The sequence below is a fragment of the Eutrema salsugineum genome, unplaced genomic scaffold, assembly GCF_000478725.1.
Source record: "Eutrema salsugineum unplaced genomic scaffold, Eutsalg1_0 scaffold_11, whole genome shotgun sequence".
Taxonomy (NCBI): Eukaryota; Viridiplantae; Streptophyta; class Magnoliopsida; order Brassicales; family Brassicaceae; genus Eutrema; species Eutrema salsugineum.
In genome coordinates this window covers 5,993,834-6,015,128 of record NW_006256901.1, presented here as the reverse complement: position 1 = coordinate 6,015,128, position 21,295 = coordinate 5,993,834, and the positions used below count along the sequence as shown (strand labels likewise).

The 21,295-nt window shown below is 36.9% G+C and overlaps 2 protein-coding genes across 2 annotated transcripts; both read right to left on the bottom strand.

Moving 5' to 3' along the window:
• Positions 1–1,903: 1,903 nt before the first annotated feature.
• Positions 1,904–2,554, bottom strand: LOC18025886 (putative DEAD-box ATP-dependent RNA helicase 33). Its single transcript, XM_006409493.2, has one exon. The coding sequence runs from the start codon at positions 2,552–2,554 to the stop codon at positions 1,904–1,906; it is 651 nt and encodes a 216-aa protein (XP_006409556.2).
• A 6,603-nt stretch (positions 2,555–9,157) lies between these two features.
• On the bottom strand, positions 9,158–16,914 carry LOC112089958 (defensin-like protein 147). Its single transcript, XM_024160846.1, is given in 2 exon segments — positions 9,158–9,360; positions 16,854–16,914. Coding segments are annotated over 2 exon segments (264 nt in total).
• Positions 16,915–21,295: the final 4,381 nt, after the last annotated feature.

Genomic DNA, 21,295 nt, shown 5'->3' with positions numbered 1-21,295 from the left:
TAATTTGTGACGAATGGAGATGGTAAGGTAAAACATGATTTCATACCAAAAAGATCAATACAATGAATTAGAGTGATCAAAATAATAAATTAGAGAATTTGCGAGTAGGATAGTATAACAAGTTAACTAATTTTTGTACACTTTAAATTTGTAAAAAACTAATTAACAACAATTATTATTTACAATTACTTGTTAGATCCATTGGAAGATATGATTCTAAAAGTTCGAGCCAATCAGCTAAACTCTCGGTTTAAGGAAAACAATAAAAAAGCTCAGGTCAATCTATATTTACGAACAATAACTGATTACTCCTAAACTTTATTACATACGAGATATGATAGTACATTTCCTAAATATCTTCTTACGAACACGAATATATAAAAAGACGTTTACGAACAATAAAGAAGAGGAACACGACCTAAGAAGACGCTGACGGTTGTTGTATGTTAAAAAAATATTTAGACGATACAGGTATATAACTATATATAGAGTATGATAAATGCTTTAAGGTTTAGGTTTTCTATGTTGGTGGTCCATTTAACAGATTCAGTGACTATGACCGAGAACAAAATTGGTGGGCCATGAATAAACTCGATGGTCTATAATCGATGAAAAAAAAATCTATATTATATATATTGACACGTAGAATTAATGATTGTCCTATCATAACTAATTAAAACGCCACATAATTTTTTTTAATAATGACACGTAAACGAATCGCTGTGGAGATAACACATAGGATTTCTGACTTCGCAAATAATAGTAAAGAAGATAATATTAGACAATCAAAGATTATGCCATATATCACTTTCTCTGTTTGATTTCAAAAATTTATAACAAAACTATGGAAACTAATGATTTATATCCGATATGTCTAATTTTTGGTGCCTTATAATTTTCTTTTTTATTGAATATTTAATGTGCAATTATTTTAGCCTCAAATTATGCCAACCATCATTTTCTATGCTTGATTTCAAAATTTCTAGACAAAACTATGGAAACAAATTAAATTCGTGATTTGTATGATTGATAATTTTTTAAAGCAAACAAAATGAATATTGACCTATATATAAGGAAACAATATTTTAGACAGCATCAAATTATGCAAATCATCGTTTTCTGTTACTGATTTCAAAATGAATATTAAGCTATATACAGTAGAACCTCTATAAATTAATACTCGATAAATTAATAATCACTATAAATTAAAAATTTTGCTGGTCTCAAATCGGGCCAATGTAAAAATCTATCAAATTCGATAAGATAATAAAATAATATTTTTTTTGAAACTCTTATGTAAATATACGGTCCCAACAAAAACATAAATTAATAATTATATAAATTTATGCAAATATATATAAATATGATATTTTAAAATATGACTAATGTGTTTTGTTTTTATTTAAAGTTGAAATCTCATTGGTTCTCATCTCTTTAATTATTATATCAGTAACTCTTATTGCTGTTTTACGATATACATTCAAAATTTATGATGATTTTTTGATGTGATAATTGATTTTCTTACCTTTAAATGTTTTTAAGTGTATTGTAGTGTTATCTTCAATTTTATCATCAATAATACTGATAGTAGCCATGGTTTTTTAATAAATTTTAAACTTATGAACATATATATTTTTACATGGACAATCTAATATGGTGTTAAAAAATATTTTATTGCGATAGTTATGATTGTTAATAATAATTTATATTATGAGATTTGTTAAAATTTTAAAATATAACATTATTCAAAAAAAAAAATTTTAAAAATTATATGCGAAAAGCAAATTTTCTTAATAAATTAATAAGTAAATGCACTAAATGACCCAGGTGCTGTTCATAATTTCCAAAATAGGAAAAAACATTGTTCCGATACTGTACAATTTTCAATATGACAACGTTACCCCTACATCCTATTATCTTTAGTCACCCTCCCATCACTGCTAATTTCATCGAATTTCACCCCAATTTCTTCGCGTTTCGGCGGATTCTTTTCTCCATCTGAACCAACAGATCTTGGTAACTTTTGATAAGGTTTCACACTGTGAACCACACCTTTAGGGAAAAACCTAGCAGAAGGCAAATCATCGACGGCCTCAAACAGCTGTGGATCATCCCGATCGGTCCATAGATCGAATCCGCCGGGTTTCTGAAACCGGTCCGCGAGGACCTTGACTTGCTCGTCGGCACATACTGAGAATAGATTTGGCGGCTTCTGAACTGGCTCCCATGGTCGCTCAAGCTCGGCCACCGCTGCCTTGAGCTCGGCTCGTTTCTGCATCTCGTAAATCTGGCGTTCATGGGATAGACGCGCCTTGAGGAGCTGTTTCTGCTTCTTCGCCTGCATCCTTTTCCACTGCCACTTTGATACACCGCCGGGAAACGTCCTCGGACCGTCGCCCATACGGATAACCGTCGATTTCCACGGCTGTGGAGCGGGTTTGAGAGAGAGGAGAGACAGCTTTGAGTGCAGTGAATTGGGTTCCGGCGAGGAGAACAATGAGGAAAACGATATCGGTTTGCTCCATGAGAAGTGAAATCCGATCATCGCAGCCATTGGTATCCACCGGATCCTTGAAGATGAAGCTAAGCCTCTGCCATGCGCGTGAGATTGATGAAGAATCGAAGGTTTGTTTGTTTCCTCTTATAATTTTATTGTTAGAATGCTAACATTACATCTAGAGTGTTATATGTATTTGTAGCGCACTAACTACAAAAATAACATCTATAACAATCTAGATAATTCATTATTGTTATCAATCTAACATATTTTTTACCAACATCGTAGCTCTAGCTAACATCGTACCTCTAGCTAACATTGTACCTCTAGCTAGGTATCAATGTATTGAAAAACATAACATATTAGTGAATACAAATATTATGTTAGAGGTGATAAATAAATTATTAGCGAATAAAAATAGAGTATTCGAAATGATTATTAGCGAATACAAATTTAGTGTTAGCAAGATAACATCATCTTTATTGATGTAAGCTTAGTGTTAGCAAGATATCATAACATTTAATTATCATGCTAACAAAGTATGTAGTATGATAACAAGTTATGTAATTGTATAACTTATATGTTAACGAAAGAAAGATGATGAGAGAGAAACTCCATACGGAAAAGAAAGACTCGTAACAAAAGGAGGGAGTAAAGAGTCATAATACCTTCAAAATGTCAGACCAATGTCACACCAATTTACTGTTTCTCCCATTTACCTAATTTTGACCAGATTTTAGATTTTCTAGCAAATTGTCTCTAAATTAATATCACGATAAATTAATAAAATATTTTGCAGTCCCGACATTATTAATTTATAGAAGTTTTACTGTACAAGGCACGTTTATGTAACACCCTTGCACTCACCAATTCAGCACACCATTAAAGTGTCCTCAGCTTTTTAAAATTAATAAACACGAACATTTGACTTTTTTTTGAACTATATGGCTTTAATCAAATATCTATGTTACAAGGATGGTCTCGATTTCTCTTTGACTCTGATATTCCAGAAACAAAAGCTTTGTAAGCATAATTATTAAGAAAGTATATGTGTACTATTTTTTAGACAGTCTTTTCAGCATATATATAATGAAATCTTTTATCATTTGTAGGATTCCATTCAAAAGAGGCTACCAAAATCCTACAAATTATTTTAAAGATGAATATCTTCAGTTATATTCAGCCAAGTTAATTTTTCTTTGCTTTGTTTTAATAAATATACGATGAGGCCATCCTCATATGCTGATATTTATTAATTCGTGTTATTACTTAAAAGTTATGGTTTAGTTGCTTATTTCTTTACCTATTTTTCATAACTATCTATATACTTATTTGTGTAGTGATTTGTATACGTGTCGTGCTCACAGTAAGGTTCACATTCTTTCGCTTACGTGTCAGCTCCAGAATGAGTTTCAGATATAAAAAGACCGTTTAACCCTAGTTTGCAATTACGTGTCATTGTTTGATTGGTTCTTATTTGATGATGTGTAAAAAAATTTTAAAACAAACCCGTCTAAATTATTATGGTTTAATATAATATTTTCAGACCCGGAATTAATCGAGCGATCCGATCAATTGAACCACAACCCGGCAAGATTTCCGGTTTGTATTTTGTTGAAAACCCGGAATGCTACTAAACCACTCAAATCTAGAAAAATTTGCTCAAACCCGATGAACTAGCCAAAACCCGACCCAAACGATTTGTAATAATAATAGTTTGTTTTCCTTTATTTTATTGAATGGGTTGAAACTGTTTTAACATTACACATTAGTAAATTTTATAATATAGAATGGAAAATATAATTATAGATGTGGAAAAATATTATTAATATGATCACTAAGTATAGTATTTATTTTCTTTAAAAAAATTATTGAAAAAATAAAAACATATATTAAAAAATTTGTGATAAATAATTCGATTCGGTGACATAAATTTTTAGAATAACTCTTTTTTTTTTACACATAGCAGAAAAAATGTAACTAAAATAATGAACTTTATAAAAAAATAATAATAAACATATATAGTTAGTTGATCCGCGGTTGACTCGGATTGATCCAGGTTGACCCAGTGATTCGACAACCCAAAGAACTTTACGAGTCATTATCCGGGTCGGGTTTAAAATATTTGGTTTAATGCTTTATTACATTATCAATCAAACCATTTTTAAAATTTAATAAAACCAATATTTAGTAAAATCTGACAAACCCTAATAACATTCGCTATTTATAAAATAAAGAAATAGAATTCTTAAGCTCTATCATATGGAACAAATTGAACACCAAATATAACACCAAATTACTCCACGGAACTCGGAGGTGAATATCATATGAACTAGCACTTCATATGACCCTATACACACCGGTCTCTATGAATCTATACACCTTCTGGTCTCAAATTCACTCGCCAAGATCAAGTATTCTCACCTAATCTTTTGTTCTGGATGGTAAATCGGTGATGGTTTAACACCATATTTTTGGTTTGTTTGTTCCTTATAGTATTAAATGGATTTGGTTCATGTTGTTTATGAAAATAGTTTATGTTATCATTTTAGTTTTGATTGTGCCTCTTGGGTTACAAATTTATGTTTTTATCGTTGTACAGATATTGAAACCGATTTCCAAACTGAAACAGAAAAGAAGGTGCTTCTTGTGTGATGATTATTTGAAATTATTTTACAATAGTTTTGTTTGTGCTTTATGATATATCCTTTATTATATTTGCTGTAGTTTTTTTTTTCCTTTTTTTACTTGTGCGTTAAGCTTCGCTATACTTGAGCCACTTAGGCATCTAGCCGAGAATCCACCTCTAACTATAGAGATACAAATAATTTAATGTTTCCATAGTCGTGATTTTTCCTTTAGTACTATCTACTAACTTCTATAAACCATTAATCTATATGTTTGGATCATCTTATGGCCTAAAAGTTACTGATTGACTGACCATTTTGTGTGTAAAAGATGGTTCAATTTCATCTGACAAAAGAACTTAGTGGGGGCGATAAGACATCACACTATGGGAAACAAAGATGTGATGGCCTTGATCTCAAGGACAGTTTGCTTTGCAAACTCAGAAGCCGTATCAGTTCTTTAAAGTTAGATTTTTCAAAGAAAAAAAAGAAATGAAAGCTACAAAGAGAAGCTCCACTCTGCTCGTGGAATGTTCATTACAAATTTACAAGTGGCCTTACCCTTCTATAAGGCCAAAACACAATATGTTCATCGAGCCAACCATTATTACAATAATGGAAGCTAATCGTTAACGTCATCGTCTTTGCCATCTAACGTTCTCATTGAATCCTCCGCTACGAACACCACCTCCACTTCAAACATCTTGGTTTCTTTCTCCTTTAACTAAGGAGTGTTCCTCTGCTTTCTTCATGTTCCTGCAGTTTTTGAAAAAACAGAGTATTAATCAATGTCTGTTGATCATGTATACTTTGTGTTACAGCGTATGTGTCGTCTCTCTATATACATGTCTCTAAAGATAAGCTTTTCTGTTTAAAAGTGGTTTAGTTTAGTGACTTTTTATAAATCTAGAATATGTACTTCAAGAGAGGAAAAGTAAGAGACGACACTTATGCGGAAGATAGTGCGATCAAAGAGTATGCAATACTCTTTGAAGAGATAACACTAACAGAGAATAAATTTAGGACATGAGGACGTCAGAAGATGAAGAAGCCTCTCGAGGGATAACGATTTAATGGTTTTACATTTTGGCTCAAAATACATATTTTGTTTCTTAATATATTTGCTGGTTTTTTTGTGAATTCTGCATGATGATGAAATCAAACTGAGAAGAAAATTACTTGGTCCAAAGCAGTTCAGTATTGATGATGATGCTGCTCATTGCAAACTTGATTCTTTGTTTCTAACCTTCATTAAAGCACACATAAGGAACCAATCACATCTTTATTGTGGATTTCTCTTTGAATTGTTTTATGGAGATTGTATTAAATATAATACTTTCATTTGTGATTTTTTTAAATTTCGATAAAATATTACATGTTCGTATTCGATGGCTTTGATAAGGCTGTCAACCATGTAAAAAGTATATATTATATGTTAATAAATATTTCAAAATACACAAGATTAATCTTGAATATTATTTTTGCACAGATTTATAATAAAAATAAATGTTGATTTGTTAGTCTATTGTGGCGACAATATATATATATATATATATATAAAAATCTAAATTTTACAAAAAAACTTCAAATTTCGGTATATTATGTATATGCTATGGAGCTCATACTTTCTAACTATGAAAATTCACTAATTCTAATAATTCCTATTTATTGCATGATCCATATGATAACAAAAAACTCGACAAATTACAGAGAACAAAGAAATTCTTTTTGTTACTATTATATCAGGAGAAACTGTAGATAAAATTATGGATTGAGTTTCATACAAAAATTCAATAAAAAATTATATATTGATAATATATTTAAAACAAAATAATAGGTTTACACTTCTGATATTTGTTTCGAGGAAATTTTCAATGCTATGAATCTTTGATTCTATCAATCTCCAACTCAACGGAGCGAATGAAAATATTGAAACACCAACATTAAAACAGTGTCATGGTTTCTAGCTCTCTTTTTCTCTACATGGTTTTAAAAAATACTTACCAACATAATCTCTAAAACAACAAAGAATTACAATCGATCTGCAAAATATGCGTGTGGAGTTTGAGGGTTATGATGGAGGAATTTTTATAAAGATTATATCAATTCGTTTGTATTTGAAAGTGTCAAAGAGATGCATGTAATAGATATGGTAAAAAACTGCATTATTAAATGGTTCACTCGAATTAGACTTTATCAATGAATTACATATATCATTTGTGAGTAATTATCGATTTTAATTTTACTTTTTAAAGATTCATTCATATTTCTAATTTCATATAAATATATAAAAAATAATAAAAGATAATAAACTTATAATAAAAATATTATTTTTTGAATTTTAACATTTGATTTACTAAATATTTGTAGTCCGCACAAGGTGCGGGCACATTAGCTAGTTATATAATTTATACTTATATCTAATTAATTTTTTAAATATAATATTTTTCTAAAACAAATCTATAAAAAAATAGATAAATCTCACCCCGTGCAGCGCGCAGATTACTACTTAGTATAAAATTAAACCAAGAGGTAGTAGTGGGGTGGTTCCCTTCTAATGGAACATTCGACTCTGTGGGTCTAGAGTTTAGGGATCGAGTCTCTTTAGATGCGGAATTATCACATTATTAACTCTTGGCCACCCAACCATGTGGACTGCTGCTAGACTTACATGAAAATGATGTTAGACCTAAAGGGAATTAGTCTGGGCCCAAAGGGCCTGAGATTTACCTCCAGATAACAAAAAAAGTTGTTTATAAAAAAGAAATTTACATATTATAAATCTTAAATATATATTCAAAATTCAAATTACATATAAAAAATAAAAAATGTTTATAAATACCATATATAAAACGCTTACGAAGTAACCGTCACGGTCTATGAATGTCTAATGCCTAAACAGACGGTCTATGAGTGTCTAGCGTCTAAGCACCGTCTAAGCGGCCGTCTAGACCGACTTTTAAAACACTGGTTAAATTACAAGAAAAGGTTAACATGTTCTATTTCACTAGTCCGAGCAGATCAGCTCAATAAATATACCAAAATTTCAGTTGTAAGCAAAAACTAATAAATGTAAGATTTAACCACCAAAAATGTACCTTCAACTTTTATTCTCTTTAATTAAATAATAACTATTTGACTAGACCGTCAAAAGATACTCGAAGCACACCACCACAGTGTCCCAAGCAGTCGTGACTATTTTTCTCAATGGTGCTAACTTATTAACTCTCTACAACCAATTTCGAAGCGAAATTTAGGATATAACGGCTAGGACAAGATGATACAATTTTTGTACGATCATGAACTAAAATGTTGTACAGTAATTTTATAATGAAGTCGTGCTTGGTAAAAAAATCCTGCTTGTTGAGTCGTTCTGCTCTGCTATAACATGAGGGTTTGCTTTGTACTTTGATCAATGTATACACGTGCAAATAGGAAAAATGCAAAAAAATAATAATCACATGCATGGCTAGTATTTTATGATCTTTCCTTGTTCCTTTCATACAAGTGGCGCTCAACCCTGTGCACAATTGATTATTTTTAAAAATATTATTTACATATTGTTTAAATATTCATATTTTGAATACATCATTCCGCTAATTTTTAACAATTCAGACCATTCGTCAAGTTTCCACATTATTAAAACGTCGGTTAATTGTAGCATGTAATAGAGGCACAGTAACTCGAGAACTAAAATGAATACAAACATAAAAGCATTAGTTTGGTGTAATGTTTTAAAAGTACCAATAGATTATATCTGTTTTTTTTGTGGATTTTTTCCTCAAGAATAAATTGTAGCTCCCTAAATATCTGAAATCGAAGATCTAAATTCATATTCGTCTCCCTCTCAATAATTTGGTTATCGGATCATAACAATCTTCAAATGCTTGGTTAATTTTTCCTTTTGTGTGTGTATGTATACTAGTACAAATTAACTATTCGATCACAAACTGCAAACAAATATTTTATTACTTTATTATAAATTTCTTATTAATATGACATGACTTTATTGTAAATTATTTTGATAGCGACATTAGTAACCAGGAGGCCACAAACCACAGCAATGGCACGTCTTTGGGTTTTTTCCTTGGGCATTATGCCCCCAGCAAATACCCTCTAATTTGTTACCCATCTTCTTACACAGAGACTCACATTCTTGGAGAACACAAAATCCAGTTTATGCCTTAAGTGGGATACATCGGTTGTGTTGTCGTTGCTGCACATTCCCCACTACCCCTGTTATTGATATGATCGTGACCAGCTCAGAGGAGGAGGAACCAGAGGTAGCTGGCAGGATCACTCGTTCCAGAGCTAGAAAGATGGTTAAGGAGGCACACGTACTCATGGCCGCAGAGGACATCGATCAACTGGAGGTTGGAGTTCACATCTTCAACATCTCTATCTTGAAGAATGAAGAATCCAGTAACAATGACTAGGTAACTTAGGTGATGATTCTGTACTCTTTTCTTTGGTGAGGATTTTTGGAGGCAAGGAGGTTCTTCTCCAAGGTTTTTAACGAGGCAGAAATCATTGCTACGTCAAGTTACTTAGAAGTTGTTACTAATGGGTAATAATGTGCAAAGTCACAATGACTTGTGCACTAGTGTTTTAGGCGCACCACTTAGGTTTAGAAGGGATGCCTCGCTGTTTTATTTTTAAATTAAACTTCGTGTTGTTTTTATTTCAAACGCCATGTAGTTTGTTATTAGGGCTGCGATTTTCTCTCTTAGTCTATAAAAAAGAGAAAATCGCCTAAGTGTTATTCAGTGAAGAATTTTGATCAAACTTTTAACGTGTTCTTCTCTCTTTGATTTCTGAGAACTAAAAAAACTCTGAAATTTGAATCTCTTAAAAACTAATTTGTTTACAAGAGATTCTTCTATCTCTCCATTCCATCGATATCATATTATCATCACCACACCATCAATCGATCATCACACCACATCCACCCTCTCATCTCACTCGATCCGCCGAACCACCATCACCATCTTCGACTCGATCCTCAAGCCATCGCCACCATCGAACTGATCATCACCACCCCATCACCTCATCGCTATAGTCTGTCCACAAAATCGCCGCAACTGTTGCCTTTTCTTCAGAGTTGATCACCTAGGATCGTATCACGTGGTATCAGAGCCAACTCTGAACCAAAGGCTGAGCGAAACTCTAACCCTAATCTCTGTGCTTGAATTTTCGTTTTTAAAACCTAGACTAGCTAGTGTCAATTTCCGCTTTCATCGTCTTGAATTGTTGTTAGTTCGAGTTTTATTGTTTCGCGACTAGGGTTTAGGTCGATCCCGATTTCGTTAGGTTTGATAAATCGCGAGTCTGAATTCGAGTCTGTTTATCCATTGTTTTCATGTTCGTTTAGGATTGTCAAGAGTTTCGTGTCTTCGTCTTCGATTAGGTCTGTTCATAGTCTCGTGTTTTTCGTCTTCGCTTAGGTCTGTTAGAGTCTTCGTTGGTACGATTTCGTTTAGGCTTGTTAGGAAAACTTTCGTGAATTTTCGTTAAGTTTGATTTAAAATAAAAATAAAATAAAATAAAAAAAGAGTACAGAAATTTTTTTTTTTTTTTATGTTGAGTTTTAGTTCGATCATGCTGCTGTTTGGTGATTCCGTCTAGAACAAGTTACTGCGAGTTCTTTTAATTTTTTTTTTCAGGTACCATGGAGCTTTCGGCTGAGGCGATGGAAGCTCTGAACCGAGGAATGTCTCAACAAATTAAAGAAGCGAATCAAGCCATAGCAACTCAGCTCACACAACAAATTGAACAACTCAATGACAAGTTCGAGACAAAGATGAATGATCTGCTCAAAGATCTCAGTGCAAGTGGAGAAGAGTCGTCTCAAACTCCAACTCCGTCGGAAGCAATGCGCTTAGCTAAGGGTAAAGGGCACATAGGATCTTCCCGGAAACTCCCACGCCACCCAACACCTTCCGAAGCCAGGACTAAAGCTAAGTCTAGCCGAAGTTAAATTTGGGGCAGAGAGACTACTTTTAATCCGAGGAGGAACCCTACTGGTGCAGATCGAGATGGCCCAAGGGTAGAACGTCAGCACCGCAGAGAGGAGTATGTTGCTGGGCATCGAGTTACCCTGGAATCAGACCCAGAATACTATGAGGAGGACGAAGCTTCTGATCATAGCAGAGAAACTGTGAGACGAGATCGAGGCCGAGGACATGGTCGAGATTATGATCCTCTACGTCAGCAGCTGCGTCACATCAAAATCCAGTATCCTCCTTTCCATGGAACTAATGATCCCGAAGCTTATCTAGATTGGAAAAGGAAGATGGAGTCTAATTTTCTTGTTCAAGGAACTTACGAGCTCAACAAGGTGAAGATTGCAGTATCAGGATTTCATGGGTATGCGCTTCTATGGTGGGAGCAGTTGGGAGTCACCAGAAATCGCCTGAGGGAACTTCCGATTACTACTTGGGATCAGCTTGTTATACAGATGAGGAAGAGGTTCGTTCCGGCCCATCATCAGCGTGAAATACTCAACAAGCTTAGGTGCCTCGTCCAAGGTACGAAGTCTGTTCGAGATTATTATCAGGAATTGGAAACTTTGCTCATTCGTGCAGATTTACGAGAAGGAGAAGAGATGGTAATGTCGAGATTTCTTGGAGGACTTAACCGAGAAATTCAAGACAAGGTGGAACTTCAGGATTTCGCAGATATACAAGAGATGGTGCATAAGGCTGAATTGGTGGAATCTCAAGTCAAGAGGCGAAATTTCAAGTCCACATTCACGCCTAGTGTGCCTAAGCCTAAGGAGATCAGCAAACCAGCTTACTCCAGGGACATCAAACCACCCTCTACTGGAGTTAAAGAAGAAGCTAAAGCTGAGTTCAAGCCTAGAAGTGGTACTTCCATCAGCAATGTGAGGTGTTTCAAATGTCAAGGAATGGGACATTACTCTCGAGATTGTCCAAACAAGAAGGTTTTCTTGTTACAAGAGGGAGGAGAGATAGTTCCTCAAGCGGATTCAGAGGCCGAATATGAATTAGAGAAAGAGGAAGAAGCTGCTGCCGTGGGCGAGATGCTGGTTGCCAGAAGAACTTTGAGTGTTCAGAGTCAACCTGAAGAGACTTGTCAGCGAGAGAACCTGTTTCATACGAGATGCTTCATTAAAGAAAGAGTTTGTAGCCTGATCATAGATGGAGGAAGTTGTACTAATGCTGCAAGCGAAGAGATGGTTAAGAAACTCCAGATCAAGACTATTCCTCATCCAAGACCATATAAACTTCAGTGGTTGAATGACAGTGGAGCCTTGACCATATCTCAGCAAGTGATGGTTTCTCTATCTATTGGGAAGTATGAAGATAAGATTCTATGTGATGTTATTCCCATGGGTTCGAGTCATGTGATGCTAGGCAGACCGTGGCAATCAGATCGTAGGGTGATACACGACGGTTATACCAACAAGCACTTATTCGAGTTCAAAGGTCGCAAAATTACCCTCATACCTCTCACACCTACCGAGATTTACCAAGATCAGATCCAGATGAAGCTCAAGGAGAAGGAGAAAGTCGCCAACAGCCTCTACATAAACCACAGTGAATTTTCTAAACTCTTTGATCCTGAAATGACTACTTTTATGTTTGTATACAAGGAATCCCTTGTTAGTACTAACCCTTCACAGGAGCTTCCTAGTGCGATGTTTGAGATTTTGCAGGAATACAAGGACGTTTTCCCAGTAGAAATTCCACCAGGGCTACCTCCAATTTGCGGGATAGAGCATCAGATTGACTTGGTACAAGGATCAGCCTTACCTAACAGGCCAGAATACCGAACCAATCCTGTAGAGACTAAGGAGCTGCAAAAGCAAGTGGAAGAGCTGATGAGCAAGGGACATATTCGAGAAAGCTTGAGTCCATGTGCGGTTCCAGTTATGTTGGTGCCAAAGAAAGATGGTTCCTGGAGGATGTGTGTAGACTGCCGAGCTATCAACAACATCACTGTGAAGTATAGGCATCCGATTCCAAGACTAGATGATATGCTGGATGAGCTCTGTGGATCGACAATCTTCTCGAAGATAGATTTGAAGAGTGGGTATCATCAGATCAGAATGAAGGAAGGGGACGAATGGAAGACGGCATTCAAGAAAAAGCAAGGACTCTACGAGTGGCTAGTTATGCCGTTTGGCCTCACCAATGCGCCCAGCACCTTCATGAGATTAATGAACCATGCCCTGAGACCATTCATTGGCGTGTTCGTAGTGGTTTATTTCGACGATATCCTCATCTACAGTAAAGGTTTGGAAGAACATCTAGATCACATCAGATCGGTTCTTGATGTTCTTCGCTCTCAATCTCTCTTTGCTAATTTATCTAAATGTTCATTCTGCACTAACGAAATTGTTTTCTTAGGCTTTGTAGTAAGTGCAGGAGGAGTTAAAGTAGATGGAGAGAAGATAAAAGCTATCAAGGAATGGCCAACCCCCAAGAATATTGGAGAAGTCCGAAGTTTCCATGGCTTAGCAGGATTCTACAGGCGCTTTGTTCGTGATTTCAGTACCATAGCCGCGCCCTTAACCGAAGTAATCAAGAAAGACGTGGGGTTCAAGTGGGGAGAGGCGCAAGGACAGGCTTTTACAACCCTTAAAGAGAAACTTATCAATTCGCCCTTATTAGTACTTCCTGATTTTACTAAGACTTTTGAGATTGAATGCGATGCTTCTGGTGTAGGTATTGGAGCAGTTCTTATGCAGGATAAGAAGCCCGTCGCTTACTTCAGCGAAAAGTTAGGAGGATCAACGCTGAATTATCCCACGTATGACAAGGAGTTATACGCATTGGTTCGAGCTCTCCAGACGTGGAAGCATTACCTATGGCCTAAGGAATTCGTCATTCATACTGATCACGAGTCTCTAAAGCACCTCAAGGGTCAGCAGAAGCTTAACAAAAGACATGGGCGATGGATGGAGTTCATTGAGACATTCCCCTACATTGTTAAGTACAAAAAAGGTAAAGATAATGTGGTCGCAGACGCATTATCCCGGAGGTACACTCTTATTTCGACTTTTACATCAGAGTTAATTGGATTTGAGCATATTATAGATCTTTATGAATCTGACACTGACTTTTCTGAGAGCTATGCCAAATGTCATAAGTTTGCCTGTGAGAAATTTTATAGACAAGATGGATACTTGTTCTTCAGTAACCGATTGTGCATACCACGAGGATCCATTCGAGAGTTACTGGTACGAGAAGCTCATGGAGGTGGATTAGCTGGACATTTTGGTGTTAAAAAGACACTTCTTGGACTACAAGAGCACTTCTAATGGCCGAACATGAAGAAAGACGTTGAGAAAATCTGTTCCAGATGTGTCGTATGTAAGATGGCTAAGAGTAAAGTTCAACCTCACGGTTTGTATACTCCTTTGCCTATTCCTTCTCAACCTTGGACTAATATCGCTATGGATTTTGTAGTTGGCTTACCTCGAACCAGAAATGGTAGAGATTCTATTTTTGTAGTTGTTGACAGGTTTAGCAAGATGGCCCACTTCATCGCTAGCCACAAGACAGATGATGCTGTGAATGTAGCTAACTTGTTTTTCAGGGAAGTAGTAAGAATGCACGGAATGCCACAGGTCATCGTTTCAGATTGAGACACGAAGTTCTTAGGACATTTTTGGCGAACGCTTTGGGCTAAGCTGGGAACAAAGCTCTCATTCTCGACTACGTTTCATCCTCAGACCGATGGACAGACCGAGGTGGTGAATAGAACGTTGGCCACACTTCTAAGGACTTTGGTGAAAAGTAACCTCAAGACATGGGAAGAGTGCCTGCCTCATGTCGAGTTTGCTTACAATCACGCTAAGCATTCCGCTACTCTCTTTTCTCCTTTTGAAATTGTATATGGGTTTAATCCACAATCACCTCTAGACTTGATCCCTTTGCCTTTAAGTGGAAAATGCAGTTTGAATGGCAAGGAGAAAGCTGAACAGGTCTGAAGAATACATGCTAAGGCTAAGGAGAACATCGAGAAGAAGACAAAGCAGTATGAGAAGCATGCCAACAAAGGACGAAAGGAGCTAATTTTCGAAGAAGGAGATCTGGTGTGGATCCATATGAGGAAGGAGCGATTTCCAGCTGAGCGAAAGAACAAACTAATGCCCAGAGTTGATGGACCATTCACAGTCATCAAAAGAATCAACAACAACGCCTATCAGATTGATCTTCAAGGTAAGTATGATGTTTCTGATGCTTTCAATGTTTCTGACTTGCTTCTTTATGTTGCAGATTCAGATTTGAGGACAAATCCTTTTCAAGAGGGAGAGGATGATATGATCGTGACCAGCTCATAGGAGGAGGAACCAGAGGTAGCTGGCAGGATCACTCGTTCCAGAGCTAGAGAGATGGCTAATGAGGCACACGCACTCATGGCCGCAGAGGACATCGATCAACTGGAGGCTGGAGCTCACATCTTCAACATCTCTATCTTGAAGAATGAAGAACCCAGTAACAATGACTAGGTAACTTAGGTGATGATTCTGTACTCTTTTCCTTGGTGAGGATTTTGGAAGGCAAGGAGGTTCTTCTCCAAGGTTTTTAACGAGGTAGAAATCATTGCTACGTCGAGTTACTTAGAAGTTGTTACTAATGGGTAATAATGTGCAAAGTCACAATGATTTGTGCACTAGTGTTTTAGACGCACCACTTAGGTTTAGAAGGGACGCCTCACTGTTTTATTTTTAAATTAAACTTCGTGTTGTTTTTATTTCAAACGCCATGTAGTTTGTTATTAGGGCTGCGATTTTCTCTCTTAGTCTATAAAAAAGAGAAAATCGCCTAAGTGTTATTCAGTGAAGAATTTTGATCAAACTTTTAACGTGTTCTTCTCTCTTTGATTTCTGAGAACTAAAAAAACTCTGAAATTCGAATCTCTTAAAAACTAATTTGTTTACAAGAGATTCTTCTATCTCTCCATTCCATCGATATCATCTTATCATCACCACACCATCAATCGATCATCACACCACATCCACCCTCTCATCTCACTCGATCCGCCGAACCACCATCACCATCTTCGACTCGATCCTCAAGCCATCGTCACCATCGAACCGATCATCACCACCCCATCACCTCATCGCTATAGTCTGTCCACAAAATCGCCGCAACTGTTGCCTTTTCTTCAGAGTTGATCACCTAGGATCGTATCAGTTATCATTATATTTAAAACAGAAAATTTCAGTTTCAATAATGAAACAAAAAAGAGAGTATATTCGTTGCAGGAAAATATGTTTGAGTACGTAGCTTGACAAATATCTTACAAATACATAAAATATCCAAAGAGCATTATGAAACCAAAAGAATGGCACATTTTATCTATGCAGCATGAAGCGAGAAAGAGTTCATTTACGATTAAAAAAGAAGAAAAAAAACAAAGGAAATATGTTTAACTAGCTTATTATCACAATAATTTGTTCACAATATATCAAATCCATATATTTTTTAGATGAAGGAATTAACCAACATAGTTAGAGAAATTCTAAAAATACCTTTTGCCGGTTGGTTTCCTAGGTCTAGCAACTCAAATTCTAGATATGGTATGAATTTGACATGAAAAGAGTTACTCATTATATGGAGCTTCTGGTTAAAATAATTTTGATATAATTCTATATAACTTCAAAGAGCTGGTATTTTTAAGAAATAGTATGAGATTAAAATCTGTTTCTCGTAAAACAACATGTAAGATTAAGATGACTAAATGTATATGCAAACCTTGCACAATAATGATGAAGATAGTTAGAATAGTAAACAAGAGCTGAAAGGGTTTCTTCATCTTAGATGTAGAAATGAATTGATGGTAGTTTAGAAGTTAACTAGAAGAGTTCGCTGTATATAGAAATAAAAGTTAGATGCATCTAACAATGAAACATATATAATTTAAGCTTTTAACTATTTTTTAAAAAATTCCGAGTTAAATGGATCTTGATTTGTTCAATACGGTACTTTTTTTTTCATCTATCTGATATGTTAAAGCATTATACTCGCTCATATTTTAAACTTATACAATTTCCGTAAACAACGATGAAAATTTATAAGAAAAAAACACACATATTTATGAATATATATATATATATATATATATATATATTGAGGATAAATATTAACTTTTAATAATAGGTGAATCTTTTAACAAACATATACTTATAATTGTTAATGGCATATATCCCAAATTCTGTTCTCGTACCATAGTATCTAGAAAGGATGCCAAATTGATGCAGCTTATATTCCTTTTACGTTTGGGTTTTGTGCTTTTATTTAAGTTTTCCTTTTCTCTTTGTTTCCTTCTTTCTTACGTATTGATTTTCCTTATTTCTAGTTGGTTAGGATTTAAAAACCCTTTGCTATATATAGTTGATGTCTGGCCTTGTGAGAACACAATTTATTATTTTTATTAAATCAAGAAGCTTTGCTTTCTTAACTTTTGTCTTCGGCTAGAACCCTAATTCTCAACGATTTCAAGATCAAGTGATTTGTTTGGGCATTTTCAGACTAAACAATCGAACCACACCCTATTGTTACCTTTATCAGTTGGTATCAGAATCCAGGAGCTTTAATTTTTTAATTGAAGCACGATCAGAATCCAGGAGCTTTAATTTCTTAATTGAAGCACGATCCAAACTTTCGTATCAATGGCTCATAGAAAACCTACTCTTGAAGAACAACACGAAAAGCTGCAGCGTACCTTGGAGGCGTTTACTGCTGGTCTTCATGATGCCCTTCTTAATGCTGTGGAAGCAGCAATGAACAGAGTCCTTCACGCTCAGCAAGGTCTACCGCGTCAGGAACAGAACCTGCACCCACCAGACCGTGTACACAACGATGATGACGAAGGTCTAGCTGAAAATCTTTTTGCTGATCTCACGCGTATTAACAATCCTCGTGACGCAGGTGAGCGACACAGAGACGAGCGTGGCGACGACCACCGTGACTTAATCCGTTGCGATGGCGATCGTTTTGATGGCGCACGTCCAAACGTTGGGAATCCGGCTTCAAACTGGATATTCCCGAATTTACAGGTTCGCTAAACCCTGAGGAATTCCTTGATTGGTTAAATTTGGTGGAGGAGATTTTGGACTTTAAAAACGTCCCTGATGAGATGCGAGTTCCCTTGGTGGCTACGCGTTTCAAACAGAGAGCTATGGCATGGTGGCAGCAATTGAAGGAATCTAGGTGTCATTCCGACAAATCACGTATCGACTCTTGGGAACGGCTTAAGAAACATATGCGTCGTTCGTTCCTTCCCTACAATTACGAGCGTACTCTTTACAATAAGTTGCAGAATTTGGGTCAGGGAATTCGCAGCGTCGACGATTACGCAACGGATTTTTTCTCCATGGTTTCTCGAATTACACTAATGGAAACTGAGGAGCAACTTGTGTCACGTTTTATTGGTGGTCTTCGTTCACAATTACAGAATGCTCTGCAACAATTCAATCCAACCTCTGTTTCTGAAGCTCATCAACGTGCTATTGCCATGGAGATTCAGCTCCGTTCTGCTTGGGCTTCTACAGGTGCACGCAATCGTTTCTTGTCTCAAAACCAGAATGACACCAGTACGACTCCGATCGTATGAGTCCGCAAGAGCATGATGAGTTACGTCGTCAGGTGGAAGAGTTACTTGCCAAAGGTCATGTGCGAGAGAGTCTCAGTCCTACAGCTGTCCCGGCTTTGCTTATTCCAAAAAAGATGGGAATTGGCGTATGTGTGTGGATAGTCATGCTATTAACAAGATCACAGTTCGCTATCGTTTTCCAATTCCTCGGCTTGACGATCTTCTCGATCAAATTGGACGCGCCTCCATCTTTACCAAACTAGACTTGAAGAGTGGGTATCACCAAATACGTATTCGTCCAGGAGACGAGTGAAAAACGGCATTCAAGACTAGAGAAGGTCTGTTTGAATGGACAGTAATGCCTTTTGGTCTCTTCAACGCGCCTAGTACGTTTATGCGGGTGATGAATCAGGCGTTACGACCTTTTATTGGCAGGTTTGTGGTTGTCTATTTTGATGATATCTTGATTTTCAGCAGCGATTTAGACAGCCATTTACAACATCTGCGCGACGTCCTTGGCTTTCTTCGACGTGAGCAGCTTTTTGCATGTCGTCACAAATGTGTGTTTGGCTCGGCTCAGGTTCTTTTTTTGGGATATCTTGTATCCGATAAAGGTTTGGAGGTGGACCCTAGCAAAATTATAGCCATCAAGTCGTGGCCTACTCCTCGGTCAATCAGTGAAGTACGCATTTTTCATGGTTTGGCCTCCTTTTATCGTCGATTTGTGCACCACTTTAGCAATATCACGGCTCCTCTCACTTATTGCATGCGGGGTTCAACTTTTGTCGACTGAGGCTAATACAGCATTTGAAACTATCAAGCAGAAGCTTCTTTCGGCACAGATCTTGGCATTACCTGATTTTTCTGTTGTCTTTGAACTTCACTCTGACGCTTGTAAGTTTGGTATTGGAACTGTTTTAAGTCAACAAGGTCGTCCAGTTGCATTTTACAGCGAAAAAATCGCCAGGTCACGAGCTCGTTACAGCACATATGACGTTGAATTCTATGCCATTGTTCAAGCTATTAAGCGTTGGCGTCTTTACCTTTATCACCAGGAATTTATCCTTTATACCGATCATGATGCCCTCAAACACTTGGGAAGTCAGGATAAAATATCTGCATGTCATGCCGCTTAATTGGATTGCTTTCTTACAACAGTTCACCTTTGTGATAAAGCACCAATCTGGTCGTACGAACAAAGTCGCTGACGCATTAAGCCGTCGTTGCTCTTTGCTGGCATCTTTACAAGTCTTTGTTCCTGGTTTTGCTGTGCTTGCTGACTTATATGCAGAAGATCCTTTCTTTGGGCGCATCTGGTCCGACTTGCAGCAGGGTACCCCGTCGGATTTCGTCTTGCAAGATGGTTACATCTTTCGTAATTACCGTCTTTGTGTGCCTTCCTGTAGTTTGCGTCTGCAAATTATCATTGAGTTACATGGAGAGGGACATGTCGGGAGAGACCGTACGCTTGAGCCGGTGGCCGCCTCTTATTTTTGGCCATCCTTGCATCGGGATGTCGCTCGTTTCGTCGAGAGGTGTGTTGTTTGTCAGCTTTCAAAAGGTCACGCCACTAACTCGGGTCTTTATATGCCCCTGCCGATTCCAACTCAGCCGTGGACAGATATCAGTATGGATTTTGTCTTAGGTTTGCCTCGTACTCAGCGTGGCCATGACTCCATCTTTGTGGTGGTTGATCAGTTCTCTAAAATGGTCCACTTTATTCCCTGTAAAAAGACGACAGATGCCTTACAGGTGGCTCATTTGTTTTTCCGGGAGATTTATCGCCTTCATGGTCTTCCTCTCTCCATCGTGTCTGATCGCGATTCTCGTTTCCTCAGATCACTTTGGAAACTACTGCGTACCAGCCTTGACATGAGCTCTGCTTATCATCCTCAGTCGGATGGACAAACAAAGGTTACAAATCGGTCATTGGGTAACATGTTGCGTTGCTTGGTGGGCAAAAATATTCGAACATGGGATACTATTTTGTGCAAGGCAGAATTCGCACACAATCATGCCGTTAATCGGAGTACTACGTTCACTCCTTTCCGCGTCATTTATGGCATTGTGCCTCGTGGTCCTCTTGATCTTGGGGTTGTACCGGATGCGACGCAAGATCATGGTGAAGCGATAGACTTTGTGGCTGATCTATCGTTTATTCACGGCCAAATTCATGAGAATCTTCAGGCGTCATCTGCAAAGTACAAAGCTGACGCAGATCGTCATCGCCGGGATGTGCATTTTCAAGTCGGAGATCAAGTATGGGCGGTGCTAACTAAAGATCGTTTCTCTGCACGTGAGTATAACAAGCTGAAGGCACGAAAGATTGGTCCATTAGAAGTGGTGGAGAAGATTAACGCTAACGCGTATCGCCTGAAGCTTCCCCCAATTGCTCGGTATTCAGACGTCTTCAACGTTAAGCACCTAGTTCCATTTGTTTCACAGGATGACATTGCTGATTCGAGGTCGAATCTTTCCAACCCCGGGTGACCTGATGCAGCTTATATTCCTTTTACGTTTGGGTTTTGTGCTTTTATTTAAGTTTTCCTTTTTCTCTTTGTTTCCTTCTTTCTTACGTATTGGTTTTCCTAATTTCTAGTTG

What these genes read in the sequence shown, in the direction of transcription:
- LOC18025886 (XM_006409493.2), bottom strand. Translation starts at nt 2,554, where the DNA reads ATGGCTGCGATGATCGGATTTCACTTCTCATGGAGCAAACCGATATCG.